The 21684-nt window shown below is 45.7% G+C and overlaps 1 protein-coding gene across 2 annotated transcripts in view; it reads right to left on the bottom strand.

The window, feature by feature from the left end:
* Positions 1 to 21684, bottom strand: part of ADGRD1 (adhesion G protein-coupled receptor D1) — a 142668-nt gene that overhangs the window by 119770 nt on the left and 1214 nt on the right. The window contains exons 3-5 of one of the 2 annotated variants that reach the window (XM_027125156.1): positions 14932 to 15015; positions 12726 to 12821; positions 10587 to 10709 (exon numbers count right to left, since the gene is read on the bottom strand). In XM_027125156.1, the coding sequence (XP_026980957.1) occupies positions 10587 to 10709; positions 12726 to 12821; positions 14932 to 15015 (303 nt within the window). The remainder of the gene's footprint in view (positions 1 to 10586; positions 10710 to 12725; positions 12822 to 14931; positions 15016 to 21684) is intronic. The other variant, XM_027125157.1, reaches the window with a different exon arrangement.

Raw genomic sequence — 21684 nt, 5'->3', positions numbered from 1 at the left:
GGTCTTGGAAAAAAAAAAAAAGAAAGTGGTCTTGGAAAAAAAAAAAAGAAAGTGGTCTTGGATATCCACCTCAGGGGCACCTTCAGAGGACCCAGTCCTGGCCGCCACGGCTGCAGCTGCGTGAGAGCCCTGGCAACCCCCAGAACCATGAGAGGGGATGCTCAATTGTGTTGCACTTGCTAAGTTTGGGAGTGCTTGTTACGCAGCAGTCGATAACCAGAACACAGGCTTTACCTGGATCCACTCAATAAACCCCCGAAGCCTAGCTGAGTTGCATTTCTGTTGCTTACAACATTTCAGCTGAAGTTTGACGATCCACAGAGGAGTCCCCTTCCTGACCCCAAAGTCCCACCAAAGGCCACCACAAGGATGTGCACATGGCTCCCTCCTTCCTTCCTGACGCTACTGTGGGTGGCTGATTCGGGGGAGGACGCTGGAGAAGCGGCTGCAGGGTGAGAGGGGGAGCAAGGCGACTCTCCATCCTTTCCCGTTTCCAAGAGGACTTGGTTCAAGCCAGAGGCGGCCCTAGGCCTGTGGGAGACACACGTCCACCTACAGTGCAATGGCATGAGAGGACATGAGCTTATCCACACACGTCAACTGTGACAACCAGCTGAAAGCAAGTTTCCATGAGAACCACCCAGAGCCAGCAGAGCAAGCTCAAGAATGTTCTGGAGTGCTGGAGTGATGCTGAGAGCATCAAAACCAACGCCATCCCAACAGGCACATGAAAAGATGCTCAACATCGCTAATCATCAGAGAAATGCAAATCAAAACTACCATGAGGTATCACCTCACACCGGTCAGAATGGCCACCATTAAAACGTCTACAAATAACAAATGCTGGAGAGAGTGTGGAGAGAAGGGAACCCTCCCACACTGTTGGTGGGAATGTAAACTGGTGCAGTCATTATGGAGAACAGTATGGAGGTCCCTCAAAAAACTAAAAACTAGTGTCATATGCCCCAGCCATCCCACTCCTGGGCATATATCCAGAGAAAACTCTAATTCAAAAAGATACATGTGGGCTTCCCTGGTGGCGCAGTGGTTAAGAATCCGCCTGCCAATGCAGGGGACACGGGTTCGAGCCCAGGTCCGGGAAGATCCCACGTGCTGCGAAGCAACTAAGCCCGTGCGCCACAGCTACTGAGCCTGCGCTCTAGAGCCCGCGAGCCACAACTACTGAAGCCTGTGTACCTAGAGCCCGTGCTCCGCAACAAGAGAAGCCACCGCAATGAGAAGCCTGCACACCACACGAACAGTCTCTCACCACAACTAGAGAAAGCCCGCGGGCAGCAACAAAGACCTAACGCAGCCAAAAATAAATAAAATAAAATAAATTTTAAAAAAGATACATGTACCCCAATGTTCATAGCAGCATTATTTACAATAGCCAAGATATGGAAACAACCTAAATGTCCATCAACAGATGAATGGATAAAGAAGATGTGGTACATGTATACCATGGAATACTCCTGAGCTATAAAAAAGAATGAAATAATGCCATTTGCAGCAACATGGATGCAACTAGAGATTATCATACATAGTGAAGTAAGTCAGAAAAAGAAAGACCATATGATACCACTTATATGTGGAATCTAAACTATGACACAAATGAACCTATCTATGAAACAGAAACAGACTCACAGACCTAGAGAACAGACGTGTGGTCACCAAAGGGAAGGGTGGGTGGCGGAGGGATGTAGTGGGAGTTTGGGGTTAGCAGATGCAAACGATTACACTTAGAATGGACAAACAACAAGGTCCTACTGTAGAGCACAGGGAGCTATATTCAATATCCTGTGATAAACCATCATGGAAAAGAATATGAAAAAGAATATATACCTGTATCACTGAATCACTTTGCTGTATAGTAGAAATTAACACAGCATTGTAAACCAACTATACTTCAATCAAAAATTTTTTGATATTAAAGCCAATAAAACTTAAAAAAAAAAAAAACAAGGCCATCAATTTCCCTCTCGGGCTGTGGTTTCACCTTAGAGAACACCTGACGCGGTAAGCTCGGGATGCTGTAACGGAACCTCACAGACTGGGCGGCTTAAACGACAGCTATTTCTGACAGTTCTGGAAGCCGGAAGGCTGTGATCATTTTGCCAGCAAAGCCCTCTTGCTGGTTTTATCCTCACGTGGCCTCCCTTGATACGTGCACACAGAGAGAGCCCATGTTTCCTCCTCTGCTTATAAGGGCCTTAACCCCTCACCCTCGTGACCTCATTGAATCCTAACCACCTCCCAGAGGCCCACCTCCAAATACTATCATAGGGATAAGATTTCAACACGTGAATTTGGGGAGCACACATTCAGTTCATAACAGCACCCTCATTCATTCAACGAACATTTAATCAGTGGCTGATATACATCAGACTCTATGAGGGAGGGTCCGGAGGCAGAAAAATGAGCAGACGCCGGGGTCCCTGGGCTCCTGGACTTACTACCGTGTGGGCAGGGAGAGACCAACGTGAATAGTCACGCGGGAGTCCCCCCAGTGACGGGTGTGATGAGCTCAGGGAGGAGAGACAAGAACGACAGGCATCGGGGCAGGGCGCCATCTACCCTGGAGGCTGGGAGAGGCTTCCTGAAGGTCTGAAGGGAACGGGTGTGACTCAGACAAGGGAAGGCACAGGACGAAGGACCGTGGAACGTTTAAGGAGCAGAGACCTCATATCAGTCTTGCGACAAGATGTGGCCAGGAGGGTAAGAGGGAAGCAGGTGAGGCTGGTGAGGCAGATGTGGCCAGGAGAGACTTGGGTCTGAGAGCTGCGGTTAGGAGGGAAATCTGAGACGGTACCTCTGTGTTAGTTTCGTACAGATCACCGCATAGTTCTACGCCTGATAACAACACGATTCACTCTCAGGGCTCTGGAGGTAGAAGTCCCGCTTGAGCTAAAACCAGGAGGTGAGCAGGGCTGCGTCCCCTTGGGAAGCTGCGGAGGAGAATCTGTTCCCACCCTCTTCCAGCTTCTAGAGGCGCCCACGTTCCTGGGCTCCTGGCCCCTCCCCCAACTTCAAAGCCATCCTCACATCTCTCTTTGACTCTGCCCCTCTGCCCCTTCCCTTTGTAAGGACGCCTGTGATGACCCTGGGCCCACAAAGGAGATCAGGACATTCCCCACCTCAAGTTGCTTGACGTAATCACTCAGCTTCACCCACTGCTAAATGGGTTAAGGGTACGTTGGGCTGCTTTGTATTATTTTTTACAACTGACTGCGTGTTCATTGACAATTATCTCAAAATAAAAAGGATTTCATAAAAATAAAAAAAAAAGAAAAGAAAAGCGATTCTGCTCGGTTGGGAAGGCCTTTAATCTGATCTGGCTGGTTCAACATCCAATTTTATTACGGCGTATCTCAGGCATGGAAGTTGGATGTTCTCCCAGGTTTTGGTCAAGAGAGGCTCCAGAATTGGGGCTGTGGTTTCTTTATAAAGAATAGAGGACGCCAAGGGAATCTACCAACTGTAGGATTCTAAGTGCGTTTTCTGTGCGGGGTGGCCAAGGAGGAGGAGGAAAGAAGCAAGTGTGCAGGGTTCTGGTGGCAGAGCATCTCTACGGAGTGACCACCTGCCGAGTGCTTCCAAAAGAGCACAGGCTGGGAGAGAGGGATGGGGAGATTTGGGCTTCCTGGCTAAGCTGAGAAAAGACCCAGACACCTAGGTAGCAGTCCACCAGCAGTTCCTGCCATAGATGCCTAACTCTGATTTTGTAAGACCCTAAGGTGTGATCCCTACCTCTGCATTTCAGCAGAGTACAGGTTGATATGAGGATTTTCACCTACATCTTTCTAAGAATTGACAATTCCACCCCCTCTGGTGTCGGACACTTTCTCCAAGAAAATCTTAGCATACAGGCATGCTTTAACATAACATGAATCACGTGAGTCCCTTCTCGAGGGTCTTCCAGTTCTTCTGATTGTGACAAGGAGAAAGTCCATTCGTATGTAAGGAACAATTGCTAATCCCCATTTTAACACAGAAATGCCACATCTCAAATTTAGAACCTCTGGTGGGCCACGGTACCTATGTAGAATTCAACAGTATAGGTGTCTTCTACTTAGGGGAACCAAGATTGGTTTTCAGTTCTTGAGGGTGATATAAAGTTTCCTTTTCAATTGAATCAAAGTAAGTAAAATTTAAAGAAAAGGTATAAGTATTATAGTTCAGGTGCTATGTGTATATGGCTAAAAAAAATCATGAAAACAATTTAAAAGTGAATGAAATTTAAGAATCACTAGTCTTAAAAACATTCTAGCATGACTGGAAATTTAGATAATTACATCATTCAACCTCAACCTATTAAAGTAAATAACGCGCTCTTGGCCTTCTTCTTTGGCATAAACACATCCTGCCTCACTGCCTGCATGGTCGACGTTACAAAAGTTGAGTTAAGGGGATGACATGCCATTTTTTTTGGTCCACTTTAGGACTATGAGAATAGAATTACATCTGGCTGTGTAAGTTTCCTCGGTACAAATTTCAAGGGATCTACTCTCATCCATTCTCAATATTGTGGAGACCCAGCTGGCAAAAAACACAAAGAGAATGGTTCACAAGATTCTCTTATTCATCCTAGACACACAGAACAATTGAGGAGCCAAGTGTGAGGCTATATATGGTCCAGTGAACACAAGAGACCTTACTCTTAAAGTAGAAACATTACAAGGTATCAACTCCATGGACCAGTGCTGTCTTCCCTAATAATATCTGATTTTTACTTGACAAAGAGAAGCTGTGACGATGGTGAAGCTTCCACACTGTATCCTTAGATTTTTTTTCCCAACTCCATGATTACAAGATAAGGAAGTAACAATCAAATAAGGTGGGAGAAATGATACAGCAAAGAGCAAACTTTTGAGAGAAAAAGAACTGAAGGTCATAGTGGCGGGGAATCTGGATAACAGAAGAGACACCGGGTGAAAGATAAGGAGTTCCATCTTCGGCCATAGTTGAGTTTGCAGTGGTAGGAGAACATGTGATATACGAAATGCAGAGATAAGATGATAGAGACCCAAAGGGGCAGTGTTTCTCAGACTTTAGTGTACACGACAGAGGCCGTAAACTCAAAAGCCCATCTTGCCAGGAGGATTGACTCTGTAAGACAGCCAGCGTGTTTCTCGAAGGCAGCTCAGACTGTATCTTTCAACATGCAGACACACTTTCTCAGATCAAACACTGCATATCAAATACTACTCATGTCTACCCTTCTTGCCCCCCAAGAAGGCTGTGTTTAATTTCTTCTAGAAATGCCTGGTGCTGTAGGACTCTCTTTCACACTAACCATTTCTCTTCTCATTATTATGAGACCAACAGGTGAGTGGCAGCTGCCCTTCAGTCTCAGCAAGCAGGGAACTGAGAACGCTGGGGACTCAGGAAATCTGGAGACCACTGGACCATTCCAAAGGAAACAGTCAGTAACCAACCGCTGCCCGGTGGGCAGGGAACACTGTCGGATTTTCTGATTTTTTTAAGAGAAGTCAGAAGTATAGATTTTTTAATGAAATTTTCTCTTATATAGGAATTAGATATTAATTTTAAAAAAAAAAACATTTAAAGCACCATGAGAGAAGCTCTGTTTCTGCAAACAGTGAGCCAGGCTATTTGGACCCACCCATCCTGTCGAGAACAATTTAGAAAGCTGATTAAAATATAAAATATGTGAGAATCGACATAACGCCAGCAAACAAAACACATCTGTGGGACGGAGTCAGCCTTGGCCAGTTCTGTGATTCGGTCCATGAGAATCGCCTGGAGGTCCTGGCTAAGACTACAGATTCCCAGGCCTCATCCATGGACATTTTGATTCAGTGGGTTCTGGGCTGGAGCCTGAGAACTTCCATTTTTAACGATCTCTGCAATAGACTCTTCTGCTGATGGTCTGGAAACAACACTTTGAGATACTCTGCACTAAATCGCCATGTGCCCCCTCTTGTTCCCCCTCTGGGCCTCGGCTTCCACCTCTGTGAAATGGGCGTACTGAATGAATACTTCTCTCTGAGGCTCCGTCAGGCTTTCCAGCAGCCCCATAAGCCCCAGTCATCTGAGGGAGACAGAAGTTGGATCCATGCCCAGCCTGTATCCAGCAGACCATTCTGGAAATTACCGTCCTGAAACTCAATTCTGCAAATATTTTAGCATTTTGTTGACAGCTTTTTAAATTTAGTAACCTAATGCAAAGGGCAAAAAAGTCCTATCGAAGTTGAGAAGAAGGGAATGTGGATGGTGAGATTTCCCAGCTGCTGCTGCAGAGCTGTAGCAGGCTTCCTGGTGTTTATAAGCAGGGGAAGCTCTAACGCACAAGAGGAAAAGCAAAGGGCGCATTTCCAGAGGGAGGAAAGGTAGAGCTAATGAGTAAAGCAGAGAGAATGTCTTTCCTGCGGGGAGCCAAGATGATTTAGAGTTGAACTCAAATTAGAGATAATTACTCAAGATGGAATTTAATCCAATAACAGAAATAAGTTTCTAAAGGTCCAAGGAGTGCAAAAATGGGACAGGCCCCTTCAGGAATGGAGAAGGACCCATCGAGGGTGATATTCAAATGACAGCCCATCAGACATTTGCTGGGGAAGCATTCAAAGGAATTTAACATCAAAAAGACAGTTAGACTAGACGTATCTGTTCAAGAGACATGGATCAAACATCTACGACGCTGATACTCATCCCTGAAGATACAGCAGTGACCGAGACAGAGTCCCTGCCTTCACAGAGCTAAAGGCCAAAGAAGGAGGACAGACAATGAGCAGGTCATCCCCCCCGGTGCACGGGCTGGAGGGAAAACATTCAGGGAGATGTGAGAACACAGACGGAGGAGCGCAGCTGGTCTGGGACGCATCCCTGCAAAAGTAACACTCGAGCCGAGCTCTCAGGGTCTACAGGGGAATGAAACAAGATGCTGGAACATTTCAGGAAGAGTCCCTTCCCAGGTTGAGTTTCCCCGCTTGTGTGTTTGCCGGTCGTGGGAGCTGGCAGTGAGACACCTCGGTATTTAAGGAACACAGACTGTGTTTCCTTCGGTTAATGTTCAAATAGCCTTTTTCTCTCAAAAGTTCCTCCTGCATTTGCACCCAGCACCCATGAGAAAACTTGCCCAGGAGACACCATTTGCCAAAAGGCAGGCCTCACGTTCAGCTCAGAGAAACAAGGGAAGCTGTCTGAGCGGGTGGAGAGAAGCCCTAGGGTGAGCAGGGTGTGGGTTCAAGAGCTTGGAGTGAGCAGCCTGGCAGAGGAAGACGATTCCACGTTCTACCTGAGAACTTGGAGAGGGACAGCTAAACTGCTCAGATGTTTTATCCTTTTTGGAAAAGCTCTAAACCTCAATCCTGTCTCCTAAAACATTCTTTAAAAAAAGTCAGCCAAAACTATGAACAGAGGCCACAAGAGAATTGGGAAATCACAAAACAGTTGACCGGCTGGACTGGGCATGGGGAGCGTTTCTCTCTTTATTTAAATGTTGGGGGAATTCTCTGGCGGTCCAGTGGTTATGACTCCGCACTTTCGCTGCTGGGGCCCGGGTTCGATCCCTGGTCAGGGAACTAAGACCCCACAAGCTGTGCAGTGAGGCCAATATATATATATATATAAAACCCATTATTATTATAACAACCTTATCTATATACAAGTTTCGTTATAAGAATAATGGCACATACATTTGTGCCCACCATCACCTCCAAAAAAACATGTGGAGGACGCTAGATCAACGTATCTGAAAAGGCTGATCCAATGTTGCCCACGTTTTAATCACTCACATTTTCATCTTATCTGAACAGCACCTAGATGATTATTATGAAACACTGTTCTTTAAGTCAACCCACTCAAAGCTTACTACTTACTGAAGTCTCATCCTAAAGAATATCTATGAAAGCTATCTTAAGCTTCTGACGAGCTATCTTAAAATAAAAACATAGCCATTAATTGTTTAATCGCTCCAAGTGCCCCTGAAATCATCTCACCTACTTCACATGCTACGTGGACTTTGATTTGGAAAATGCTGGACAGACCTTCGCTGTTCTCCTTAAACCCAGAAATACAAGCTATTTGAGGCCCCAGGGAAACCCACCAGAGCAAAGGATATGCTCAGTAAAGTGGGGAGACGCATGCAGTGGTCCTTAGGATGGTACCCATGCTCGGTGGCCCCGTCTGAAGACCACACCAAGGGAGGTGGATGGAGGAATACCCAACCTCCCTCTGCATTCGCATTAAGCCCCCCAGCAGCACGGTCTCTGGGGGTCAAGGCTGACCTGAGGCTCCCTGGCTTCCCTGGATATCTGCCATTCTCTAGAGAAAGTGGCCACCCGAAAAACACCTCAAAAAGCTCCAGTTAACATGACACAGGAAAAGTTGTCAACAGGGTGGGAGGTGAAGCCAAAGTTCACAGCTCTCTCTACCACCTGAGCTCTCGTCTGTCTCGTTTTTTTTGGAGGATGAAATGAATTAATACATGTAATGGGATTAGAACACTGACTGGCACGACGTAAATGATTAGCAATTGTAGGTCATTGTTATGATCAGTCCAGCCATGTCAGCCCCTGTCATAGGGTCACATACAAGCGAGCAGATGGGGTGAGTTCCAAGATCCTGGTGACAGGAGGGAAGTTTGGAGCCACCCAAACCTGACCCCAAGGGCCTCTCAATGCTGGACCAACCACGTGCCAGTCTTCAGAGCAACCCCATGAGCAAGGTACTTTGATTGACCCGTTTTACAGATAAGGAACTCGGACTCAGAGGTTAGATGGTTACCCAAGGTCACCGCAGAAAGCATTAGAACAGGAACTGGAACCCAGGCCACCTGGCCTCAGAGCCCATGCCGTTACCGTGCTCTGTGCCCAACCGGCCCAATGATCAAAGGGTCAGACGTCTGTGATGAACCAAAGGGCAATGTCCATCACAAAGGGGGCCGTTCCATTCAGCCCCACCCAGTCAGAATGGGCCGGCGGCTGGGAGGGCTGGATTTCTCAAGAGAAATTGGAAATTCATATTTTTATGTGAAATCTTCCTATTTTTCAACACTGGCAACTAATTAAAAGTTTTTAACTCCGTGATTTTGCAAAACGAAATGCAGCCACAGGCCAGAGTCAGCTCGGAAGCCTCTTAATTTAGGACCGCAGCGTTCAGGTGAAACCTCCCAATAGTTCTGATTTGCAATAGCTGGGCTGCCCCACTGGCCCCATCGTAGTCACCCTTCAAAGGCTGGTCACCTGTGATCGTCCCAGCCACTGGAATTCCCGGGACCTTCCATCCCACACGGGTCAATTCCAGTTGGTAGCGGAGGCTGTAGAGACACACCTGTCCTCCGGGAGAGGCCGTTCCCTACAGACCCAGAGAGAGACCAGGCAGAGACCCCCGCTCGCCGCCTCCCTGACCGAGGCAGGGCAGGGCTGAGGCAGGCGTGCCTGCCTTCTTGCTTCTCTGAGCCCTTGTAGCTGAGGCGGGGCTGTTTTAAATTTAGAGGAATGAACAAGGCTGCTGTGTTTATGGGGTTCTTTGAATTCAGGAACAACTTGAACTGTGGATTTGTAAACCTGGCGTGGTTTGGGACCTCGAAACCCTTTCTCAAAACTCTGGGTTCTGCGAAGTCCAAAACGTTTCCTTCCACATGTTATCACCTTGTTAAGCTTTTGTTTACTTTTACTGGAATGTAACCCATTATGGCCCAGAGTCAAGAACAATGAATTCATCACAGGGCGGTTTTGATAAGGCCATGGATGTCCAAAAAGCCTTAGGGCTTTCAAGTTGGCTTGCATTAAACTTTCTTCTTTCCTAGAAAGAAAATGTTTTATTTCCTTAGGATAATGGAACTTGGAAACTGGGAGCTGATTTGAATGGCAAAGAACAATTTCCCAGAAAGTTTTGAAATGTGGCTCAGACGTCCATTGTCTGAAGCTCAGACACTGGAGAGCAGTTGACTTTTCATAGAAGAAGAAAAAAAAAAAAAAAAAAGAAGGAATAGGTTCCTAACTTCTCTTTTGCATCTATGTGTTTCGTCCATGTGCATTATTTTAACCACAGACCTGCAACCTCTTGCTGGGACATCTCTCTCCACTGCCCCCTCCAATCTTGATGGATATAAAAGGAGCAAACCCAGGGGACAAGCCTTAAAAGGCTCGCCCCGCCCAGATCCATCGCCAACATCCTGGAGCCAGAAATAACGTTTTGTGACCACACCATCAATTTACTTCCCGCAAACTCCACGGCCCCATCCAAACTCCAGTGTGACGTCACGGTGCCTGCTTTTTATGGAGGGTTCTTTTTTGTTTGTTTCTTGGGTTTTCTGGTTGTTGTTGTGTGTTTGATTTTGCTTTACAAGATTAAATATTTTGCTCTCACGCCTTCACGAGACATGAGACGGTGTTTTAATTCCATCTCCAGGACCAGTCTCTCATTAGAGTGCTAGGTGTCTGCTTCCCTATCCCTCCCCTCCCCTCCCCTCAAAGCCGTATGTGACATTTGCACGCATCCTGCCGCTGAACTTCGCCTTCACATCTGCCATGGCCCAGAGCAACAGATGGTGCCTGGCAATGAAATGAACTTAAAAAAAAAAAAGAAGAAGAAAAAGAATGGAGCTCATCACTCACCCTCAGGGCCGCACTGTGCTGGATTACTGATGCAAGAAGTTTTGTACCTTCCGTAATAGAGAAATGTGACTCCTTTTTCCTCCTTGAGGTAAATGCCTTTGTTGACCTTTCCTTCTACAATATCTAAGTGAGAAGAATGGCAACACTGTAGGTTAATGATCGCATGAGATGCAACATCCAGAGATGTGTCAGGCTTACAAACAACTTACATCTAAGTAGACCGTGTTAATTTATATTTATAATTAAATATTTCGAACATTATATATTATTATATAATATCAACAGTAGTTAACGTTTCATAATTAAGAACTAAATCACAAATAATATACATTCGTGTCAATATTAAGTATTCTATCCTATTAATATTGTATCACATTAATTAATATCATACCAGCGTATACTAGGTACTGTAATATAACACTATTATAATTGCTACGTCGGCCGACAGTTGAGTTACCAGAAGCCATGTGATTAGACTCTCCTACTGTCCTAAACTTTCATTCCATCCGCCTCTTCATGAGTTCTCACTGCCACCTTCACACTAGACTTTCCAAGTGAAACACTGAGATTCAAGTTTGAACGTAAAACTACATGTGAACTCGCTCTCCTTTTGAGTTCTCATTGAGAGCTCCCAATCCTAGACATGGGAGCCCATGATTTTCAGAGAATTCATTTTCAAACTCTAGGAAGGACATGCAGAGCTACACTTTGAGTCGTCCCAGAAGAGCCTGCCAACGACAAGACCGCAGGGCCAGCGGTCCTGGCAGAGACGCCAGCTCCGCCACCTTTTTGTTTGTCCCATTCCCATAGCAAACCTCTCTGATGGTGTCAGTGCGATGTCAGTGGTTTACAGAATTGAAGCCAAGGGTGATGAGTCACGTATTGTTGACTGGGGTCAAAGTCGCCCAGATGACCCTCTGCCCTGTGGCACACCCTCTGCCTTTGGAGCCGTTGAGCCAGATGGAGACGTACAGAGCACTGGAGGCTCTTTGACCGACTGCTACCCCAGCTCAGATTTTCTGACAACCATTGGCATGTGGATACCAACTCAAAGGGCTTCAAGTTTTTCCTTACCGTGTTTAAATTTTTTTTTTTTTTTTTTTTTTTTTTTTTTTTTGCGGTACGCGGGCCTCTCACTGTTGTGGCCTCTCCCGTTGTGGAGCACAGGCTCCGGACACGCAGGCTCAGCGACCATGGCTCACGGGCCCAGCTGCTCCGCGGCATGTGGGATCTTCCCGGACCGGGGCACGAACCCGCGTCCCCTGCATCGGCAGGCGGACTCTCCACCACTGCGCCACCAGGGAAGCCCTAAACTTATTTTTTTTTAATCTATCTCGTTTATTGCTGGAGACGATCTACATATTACAAAGTTACATGGGCAACTCACAGTTCATGATTGAATGAGGCTGTATAAACCCCTAACAAGACAGTTTGCTTGGCAAAATTAATTTTGGAAGCGAAACACCCCATAGTTGAAAGAGCAATCAGGTGATGTATTGTAAAAAGATCAGGAGTGAGACCTAAATTACCTGAGCTGACCCTCCCCACTGACCAGAGAGCTGCCCAATTGCTACTATCCATTCTGCTCTGTGCTGCATGAGCAAAATCGGAAACACACGGGCTCTGGAGGTTATTAAATAAGACAGTCATTCAGCCATGACTCTTGCGGGTGTGTCTTAATGATTAAAAAGAAAAAATCCCAGCTACAGAAGAAATGCCGATTTCAATGTTTGTAAGAGATCAAATTTTTGATGAGGTATTTTAAAATCGACTTGAATTTTCCATTCAAAGGGCATGTTTTTCCCCCTCCAAAGAATCCATTTAAAAATCCAAACAAGTTCTATTTGTAGAAACTACTCATCTTATGTCTGTATTGTTCTGAAAACCAGCAGCTGGTCTGGAAGACCCTGGTCGCTTGAAAGCGTATAGACACCCCCTAATATGCTGCAATCCGTGGTAACTCCTTGAGACCTAATTCGAAGTTGTTATGTTCAATACCCTGGATCTTTGGCCCTTTTTCTGGTTATTTGCTTGTTTGCTAGTCAAAATATAGTGAACTCATATAGAACCAACTTGGAATGGCCTTTCAATTCACTGCAGATCCAAACTCGACAGAACACAGAAGAAACGTGTGCTCACCTACGGTTGCAGAGAAATTTGAGTAGGCAGAGTCATTGGTATATACAAAGGTAGAATTATGGGGAGGAAGCACAGTGAGGTTGTGGGTTCGTAATGCTGGGTAAAACAACAAAAGAGAAAAGCACAATGAATGAGTGACACGAAAAACAAATGGAACCGACATATCTCTCAACTCAACACGCATCGACAAGTGTGCCTTTCATCCCGCAAACAGCTTGGATTTTCTCTTCCGACCCCACCTCCCTCTTATTTTTTCAGGGGACATTAGGGCAACTCCAGCGGCCCCGTTCAGTCCCAAACCTAGGGCGTGATCGCCGCTGTGTTCGGTTGCGGTTTGCTGGCTCCCGTTCCCATCCAGATACTCAGTTGAGAGATATGAAATTGAACTTGGCCACAAAATAGCCTTAACAAAAGGATTGACGGTTGTGATGTCACAAGAACTGATGAAACAGCAACACAGCATGAAAACACCTGCATGTTATTATGACGAATGGACAAAACAACAGAGAATTCAGCGACAAATGACAAAGCAGTGTGTCCATGCAATGACTCCCAACACCATTCGACTGTCCCCGGGAGTAAAATTGAAACATGCCGGTAAAGCACGGTCACGTGAAGAATGGACCCAACAGAGCAGTGCAGTGAAACCTGCATCATAAAAGTGTCCTGGGACAAACACCGATAGAGCTCGAGATTTACGGGAAAATAACACTTTGGGTGAACAAACTTCAACCACAGTGCAATTCTATCTGATAATCTATGGCGATGAAATGAGGGGGTGAGGAGAGACATACGGATCTTTATTGGAGCTCTGTTTGAAGTAATTCCTAAAATAGCGCCTGGGTCCTAAACAAGGAGCTCTTTTGACAATGCAATTTCCACTTGGAATGATCTCATTTCAAAGGCTTTAAAGTAAAGGCCCTGAGAAAAGAAAATTAGATTATAACAAGGGGAAACCATGTCTTTTAACCTGAGGTAGTCATAAAATAACTATCAGAGGGACCTTCCATCCCTACGGTACAGACTATTTCGAGAAAATATGGAGCCCCAGTGGCCCCGTCCAGGTTTTCCTGTGGCCGCCACTGCTGCCTGATACGCAGACAAGCAAGAGGCAACGCAGAATAAGGCAGGGCCTCCGGTGGCCCTACACAGGAGGACAGCACTGTTCAGGGACCCTGCTCCTTGACTGAGCTCCTCTAAGGATGCCAGCAGACTTCAGCTGTAATGCTTCTCAATTTGCAAATTAAAAAAAAAAAAAAGGTTTTAGAATCTGAGTTGGCAATTTACGGTAGCACATGAAGTCCCAGGAATAAGGAAAACACCAGTGTGCTGGTGTGGAAAGCACAGTAATCAGCAATGGGGCGGGGGGGGGGCGTTTAATCCATTCCAAAGAACCCGTATAGACAATCTGAGCACGTGCCAGGATGGCCGTACATAGCTCTCCCGTTATACACATCAGTCGTTGGACATGATCAAGTGGAATAAGGAAATAAAAATTAAAATGTCAAAGCATCCCAAATCACTCAAAACTCAGACTTCAAAAACGCTTCTTACTGGAATGCAAAAAGTGCTCAGGGCTGCCTGGGGTTTCTCCTTCTCAGAATGTCTGAATTGCTTCAGATAGAAACTTTATCTTCCATGGAACTGGGGACCCTTGGAAGCATCTTAGGTGATGTTGGATCTTTTCACAGGAGGGCTTCCAGTGACGTGTAGAGGAGCTCACAGGTAGGTCGGGGGGGTACCTTTGCTAAGTGAAGTCGTGACCCCGCAAACAAGGGGGTCAGTCTTCGTTGGCACGACATTTGGCCTTAGGTTCCAATGGGCCCCCGCTCTGGCAGGCATGTAGATTACCCCATTTGTGCCTACCTAGAAAACGTACATCGGGACTTGTCCAGAGACTGATCCACCATGTACCGCTTAAAGCTGAAAACAACTGCATTTGTTTAAAGGTTGTTGGACGAAATGCACATCTTAATGTTTTGAAGCATAAATTCTGTCCTTCCACCATAAAAACATATAAAAGTTCTAGTAAAATCCTTTGCCATAACAATGATTAGGGAGAAGCTACACAAATGTTTATTCATCTCCGTCATCGAGGCTGACTTCAGAGAGGATACTGTTTGTTCCCTTGTCCCTCCCAACGGCCCCTGATTCCCTAGGGAAAGTGCATTCCTGGGGCCCTGGTTACTGTCCCCACCCCGTCTACCTCCAGTTGTCTCCTGAAGTTCGTGGATCCCATCCACACTTTCCAACGGCCAGTAATGGGAAGCAGAAGCCAAGACGTCAAACCCTTGGGGGAGAAAAGAATAAAAATGTTACATCACCATTAGGAAAGAAAGAGCTAGACATAAGGAACCACTTACCACCTCCATCAGGAATTGGGGAAAGGGTAAAAGTGTCAGAGTGACTGTGGGATGTATTCAAAATGCATTTGAATAGATTCAGTACACACTCCCAGTGTTCAAAACACTCAGTAATGAAATGAGTGTTATTACAGAATAAAACATAATAAATAGGAATAGAGAGATACCTTTTAACCAAAGAAAATAAAAGCCACCATGCCTAACGGTGCAACACAAGAATGTCCATTACCCCATTACGACTTCCTGCCTTTTAGAAGACAGCTGACACAGTCAGACAAGAGAAAACGATGAGGTTGACGGGCTTCCCTGGTGGCGCAGTGGTTGAGAGTCCGCCTGCCGATGCAGGGGACGCGGGTTCGTGCCCCGGTCCGGGAGGATCCCACGTGCCGCGGAGCGGCTGGGCCCGTGAGCCGTGGCCGCTGGGCCTGTGCGTCCGGAGCCTGTGCTCCGCAACGGGAGAGGCCACAGCGGTGAGGGGCCCGCGTACCGCAAAAAAAAAAAAAAAAATGAGGTTGAAAAAGAGGAGGAAACCAACACCGATATTGTGCAGACGTTGTGTAAGGTTCTTTACAAATACTTCCTCATTTCATTCTAATGATACTCTATAAGATAACTGTACTCTTAGCCTATCTGTTATGACAAGGAATAAAATGCCCCCTCAGGAGTCACCCAGCCGACTGGTGTCCTCCATACACGTCTCCTGCATTGGTCCTGATCTTTCTATTATCTCTCTGCTTCCACCATACTAAAAATGAATCCTTCCAAAATTACCTTTATGCTCCTTGTACTTTGCGTAGACATCATTTTGTGCAGATATGTTCTTTTTTATTCTGCTCTTCTCACTAATACCATACAAATTATCTGATTTATTTTTTTCTCTCTAATGCTCATAATCGAGTTTGGGTAATAGTCCCTGGAGAGGCTGCACCATCACACACTGAATTGTTCTGCTAACTTGAATCTTCTTTTGGACTATTTCTCTGTGAACAGTTCCCAGAAGTGGAAATAATGGCCCAGATGACTAAATAATAATCAACTGCCTTGAATGTCTGCCAGATTACCAAAAAGATAAAATTAATAAAGTAATCTTTGTGTTGTTCATTGTAAAAGACGTGTTTTGGTTTTTTTTTTTTTGCGGTACGCGGGTCTCTCACCGTTGTGGCCTCTCCCGTCGCGGAGCACAGGCTCCGGACGCGCAGGCTCAGCGGCCATGGCTCACGGGCCCAGCCGCTCCGCGGCATGTGGGATCTTCCCGGACCGGGGCACGAACCCGCGTCCCCTGCATTGGCAGGCGGACTCTCAACCACTGCGCCACCAGGGAAGCCCAAAGACGTTTTTTAAGAGGAGATAATATAATCATTATTTTCAAATGATATATGCCTGATAGTGAAAATGAAAAACTATTACAAATAAGAAAAGAATTTGGTAAGTGAAAACCTGTTACAAACAATAAAAGAATTTAGTAAGGAGGCCGATACAAATTAAATATGCAAATGTCAATAGCTCTCCTGTATTCAAATAATAATTCTAACAAACAGAAGAAAGGTTCTCATTTATAAATGCAGCCAAGACATTTAAGAACAAAAGAATAAGAACTATACAACATTCTCATGAAGAAAACAATAAAATCATGCTAACGGATATAAAAGAACCCTTGAAAAAATGAAGGACTTAACCTATTCTTGATTTTAAAAACCCCAAAATCATAAAAATATCTACTGAAGATGCTCAACTTTGCTAATTATTAGAGAAATGTCAATCAAAACTACAATGAGGTACCACCTCGTACCGGTCAGAATGGCCATCATCAAAAAGCCTACGAAAAATAAATGCTGGAGAGGGTGTGGAGAAAAGGGAACCCTTCTACACTGTTAGTGGGAATGTAAATTGGTGCAGCCACTATGGAGAACAGTATGGAGCTTCCTTAAAAATCTAAAAATAGAACTACCATAGGATCCAGCGATCCCACTCCTGGCCATATATCTGGAGAAAACTGTAATTTGAAAAGATACATGCACCCCAATGTTCATTGCAGGACTATTTACAATGGCCAGGACATGGAAGCAACCTGGGTGTCCATCAACAGATGAATGGATAAAGAAGATGTGATACACACACATACACACACACACACACACACACACACACACACACACACACAATGGAATACTACTCAGCCCTAAAAAAGAATGAAATAATGTCATTTGCAGCAACATGGATGGACCTAGAGATTATCCTACTAAGTGAAGTAAGTCAGAAAGAGAAAGACAAATATTGTACGATATTACTTATATGTGGAATCTAAAAAAATGACACAAATGAACTTATCTACAAAACACAAACAGAATCACAGACAGAGAGAACAGACTTGTAGTTGCCCAGGGGGAGGGGGCGTGGGGGAGGGATGGATTGGGAGTTTGGGATTAGCAGATGCAAACTATTATACATAGAATGGATAAACAACAAGGTCCTATTGTACGGCACAGCGAACTCTATTCAATATCCTGTGATAAACTGTAATAGAAAAGAATACGTAAAAGATTATATATGTATAACTGAATCACTTTGCTGTACAGCAGAAACTAACACACACTGTAAATCAACTCTACTTCAATAAAATAATTTTTTTCAAAATCAGTTCTTCAGCAAGAATTTCTCCTCCATACTTAATGTTTTGTTGATCCAGTTTGGTGAGAGAGAGGGGGAGGGAAGGAGGGGTATCAATATTCAAAAAGAAAAGCTAATAAAACCTTTAATTTTTCCTTTTCAGCTTTTATTCCAGATTTCCCCATTCCATCCCTTCCCTGTCACTTACTCTGTGTGTCAGTAAAGGGAAGCCCTCACCCCTTGAATCTGTGTAGGGCAATACGTGTCCACCGATTTTATTCAATGGAAATCTACACCACACAGAGGAAAATTGGTCCCTGCCAATTTGGGCAGATCTCGGACCCCTCCTGCCTGGCCCATGACACACCAAGCTCATTCCACAGTGGGACTCGCCTGCTGTCCCCCCTGCTCTTCTCTCGCTGTGCATAACCGACTCTGTCATTCAAGCCTCTGCCCTCAGGACACCCCCTCCAAGAGGCCTGCCCTGATCACCCCTCATCACCACCACCATCCACTCTTTCTCCCAATGCTTTGTTTTGTCTTCCCGTAGGGCTTACACTATAATTTGAAAGGTTTTGCTTGTTAGTATATTTGTTTGTTGTCTGTCTCCTATACCAGACTCTTAGCGACTTGAGTGCAGAGAATTTATTCTATTTGCACCTTAGCCCCGTGTCTAAAACACAGCCTGGTGTGTGTGTGTATGTGTGCATGTGTGTGTGTGCATGTGTGTGTGTGTATGTGTGTGTGCATGCACGTGTGTATGTGTGTGTCAGAAATCTAGGTTTTTGCATTTGAACTCTCTCCCAAATTTTAATGTTAGCAATTAATTCTTAAAAAAACTATATAGGTGGAATGAATGATGAAATTGCAATAATGAATAAATAAAAGAATAAACCTAGAAAGACTATGTAATTCTGATGCCCCCCAATTTCTAAATGCCAAATTTCCATTTGTTCAATAGTGTATAAACATTATTTTTAAAAATTGTATCATAAACACTTTTGTGTTTGCACTAGGACGATGAAGAATGAAGTTCCTACCATGACCCAGGGACTCTGAGGGTCCTTTATAGACGATACAACACGATGTTGGTGACGGATGTTAACTGGACTTACTGTGCTGAACGTTGCACGATATATACAAATACCAATTCATGATGTTGTACACCTGAAACTCATTATTAATTTTACATGCCAGTTATATCTCAATTAAAAAATAAAAATAAATAAAGGGAACAAACAATTGATTCACACAGGGAGAAAACCCACTACATAACTACAGGAATTATAATTACTATAATCACCTGTGTTAGCCTCCTTGCCGTCTAAATGGGGCCAGTGAGGTGAGCTGCCCCCATCTCCTGGAAATAGAACCAGCCGCTCTGTGTACCCCAGGGCCAGGAAACTTCTGGATAATGACATGGTTTATTAAGTCCCCTCATTACAAAAGTTATCTGTAAAAGGCAGGTTTATGAACTCTTTTCAAGTGATGTGCAATTTCTTGGCCTTTGCCATGTATGGATTTCGATTTATCCGCCACCACAGCTTCCTAGCACTGTCCTCGGGGCCAGAGAAAAGGATCCAGGTGTGGGATGGAGTCCCCAGTTTCCCCTCTCTGGGCCTCACCTCCATCAACTCTCGAATGGGGAGGTGGGCTAGAATAGCCCCTGGTGGTCCTTCCAACCGCATGCTATAGTTTGGCACAAAATGACAGTCACAGTTACAAACACACGAATGCTCGAAACGATTCGAAGTTCTTTTTCAATTACTGATGAAACTAAATACCTATCTATGCGGTAGAGATAAAGGCCAGGAAAATATCGAGTTCCCTGGGCTAGTATAGAGAGGCAAGGCAGAAAACGAAGCCAAAACCCCAGCTGGGTGTTAAAATCACACAGGCTGTCTGTCATCAGGGACTCAGCTCACCAGACAACCAGCAAACCTTCAACGGACAGTGCGTCATCCAGCCAACAGGTATTCACCGAGCACCTAGTATCTGTAAGGCACAGGGCTGGGTACCATACCGAGAAAACAGGAAGCGCTTACTAGTCCTCCTAGAACCTTAGAAAGGAAGCTTTGGTGTGGTTGCCCTTCGGGACACTAGGGGTCCAGCCTCTACTGGGGACCCCGGCTCACCAAGCATCCCGGGCATACCTCCCCCACTGGGCTGACCAGGCTGTTCTCATCTCCAACAACCTCTGCATGAGTCTGACCACCCCCAGCTCCCTCCAAATTTGTGACCTTCGTTACCACTATGTCTTATGAGTGCTGGGACCTCTGGCAGAGCACTTACTCTTGGGCAGAAACGCGTCCTCACCTGGAGGCTGGCAAAGCCGCCTCAGGGCACAGGGGGGACCGCATGGGAGCTACGCAAAAGCACCCGGTACGCCATCACGCTGGCGTTTTTATTTACCGCCTCCTGCTCCTTAGAATACAAGGCTACAATTGATGTAGCCTTTCCCACACAGATGGGTATGCAGGGTGTTTCCAAACTTCTTCCCATTGGGAACAGGGTCTCTGCGTGTTCACTGTGTGCCTGGGCGGATGCCCTTGGGTGGAAGTCCTGGGAATCAGGTTTCCTCCACTGGGGCCCCCCTCAGGATGCCGCAGGCTTCAGGGGCCAGAAGCAGAAATGCACCAGGCCTCCCAGGTGCTGATGGTGCACAGATGACAGGGGTCAGGCTTTTCAGCAGGAAGGCGGTTGAGGAGGAAGAGAAGACAAAATAAAAGGACTGGAGGAGGAGCGAGAGGAAGAAAATAAGGGAGAAAGGATGACAGGAAAGAAAAGGAGAGAGAGAGAGAAAAGGAGGGAAACAGGAAGGACGAAAGGAAGGGGGGAAGGAGAGGAAGCAATAGGGTTTCGTCCATAGGGTATAAAAAAAATACAGAAAAACACCTAGATGCTCAATAAATATCAGCCTTCCTTTTTATTCTTAGAAGGAAGGAAGGCGGGAGGAAGAAAAGGAAATAAAGGTTTAAAAATGTGGGGTGACCAAGGGGGGAGGGGGTGGGATGAACTGGGAGATTGGGATTGACATATACACACTATTGATACTATGTATAAAATAGGTAACTAGTGAGAACCTACTGTAGAGCACAGGGAACGCTACTCAGTGCTCTGCGGGGAGCTACATGGGAAGGAAATCCAGAAAGGAGGGGCTGTGTGTATAGTAGAGCTGATTCACTTTGCTGTACCGGAGAAACTAGCACAACATTGTAAAGCAACTCTACTCCAATAAAAAGTAATAAAAATTTTTTTAAGTAAAATAAAATTAAAAAGGGGTGGGGAGAACAAGAAGAACGAGAGATTGCTGGAGACGGGAGGATTCAATGCGGAGGAATCTCTCGCAGCTACGGAGCGCTGCTGACAAGGCAGCTTAAGACCCCAAACTCCCTGCACTCCAGCTGTCCGCCCAGGCCTCGGGGCACATTGCTCCTTTGTAGTAACATTTCTATGATCGTCAGTTTTATTATTATTTCTCTGAGTAGTTAGTTGACCAAGAAATGTTTTTTCTACCCTAAAGTCGGATGGAAGAGCATCACTTTCTCTATGGAAGCAAGACTGAGTTCAAGCCACTCCCTGAAGCTAAGGGTCAAGGATGCCAGTGGACGTGGGTGGAACCGGGGGGCCGCAATGTGGCCAAGGGACCACATGGCAAACACCCTACAGCTTCCCTTCCCACCCTGACTGCGGCCGGGGTCCTAAGGCTGCCTTGTCGCCTTCCTGGCCACACACACGTCTCTCCTGGGAAACCAGCGTGAGCTGTCAGCTGTGAGTTAGCGACAGGGCACGAACAGCCTCCGTTTGGTGCGATGCTAGATGACCTATTTATCCCCAAATCCTTCTTTCGGCGTTTTGGCTAAGGAAAGGGAAGCCTGTGGAAATTCACCGCCCTCACACCCTTTTCAACAAAAGATTGAACTCAAACATGAGGATGAAAGAGACACGGCAGCCCCTGTACCACTGAGACGGCAGGCGGAGGTGGCAGT

The sequence above is a fragment of the Aethalodelphis obliquidens genome, unplaced genomic scaffold (genome assembly GCF_003676395.1).
Source record: "Aethalodelphis obliquidens isolate GAN/ISIS:26980383/991018 unplaced genomic scaffold, ASM367639v1 scaffold28, whole genome shotgun sequence".
NCBI lineage: Eukaryota > Metazoa > Chordata > Mammalia > Artiodactyla > Delphinidae > Aethalodelphis > Aethalodelphis obliquidens.
Note: the sequence above shows the minus strand (reverse complement) of the source record. Positions and strands in the feature narration are given on the sequence as shown.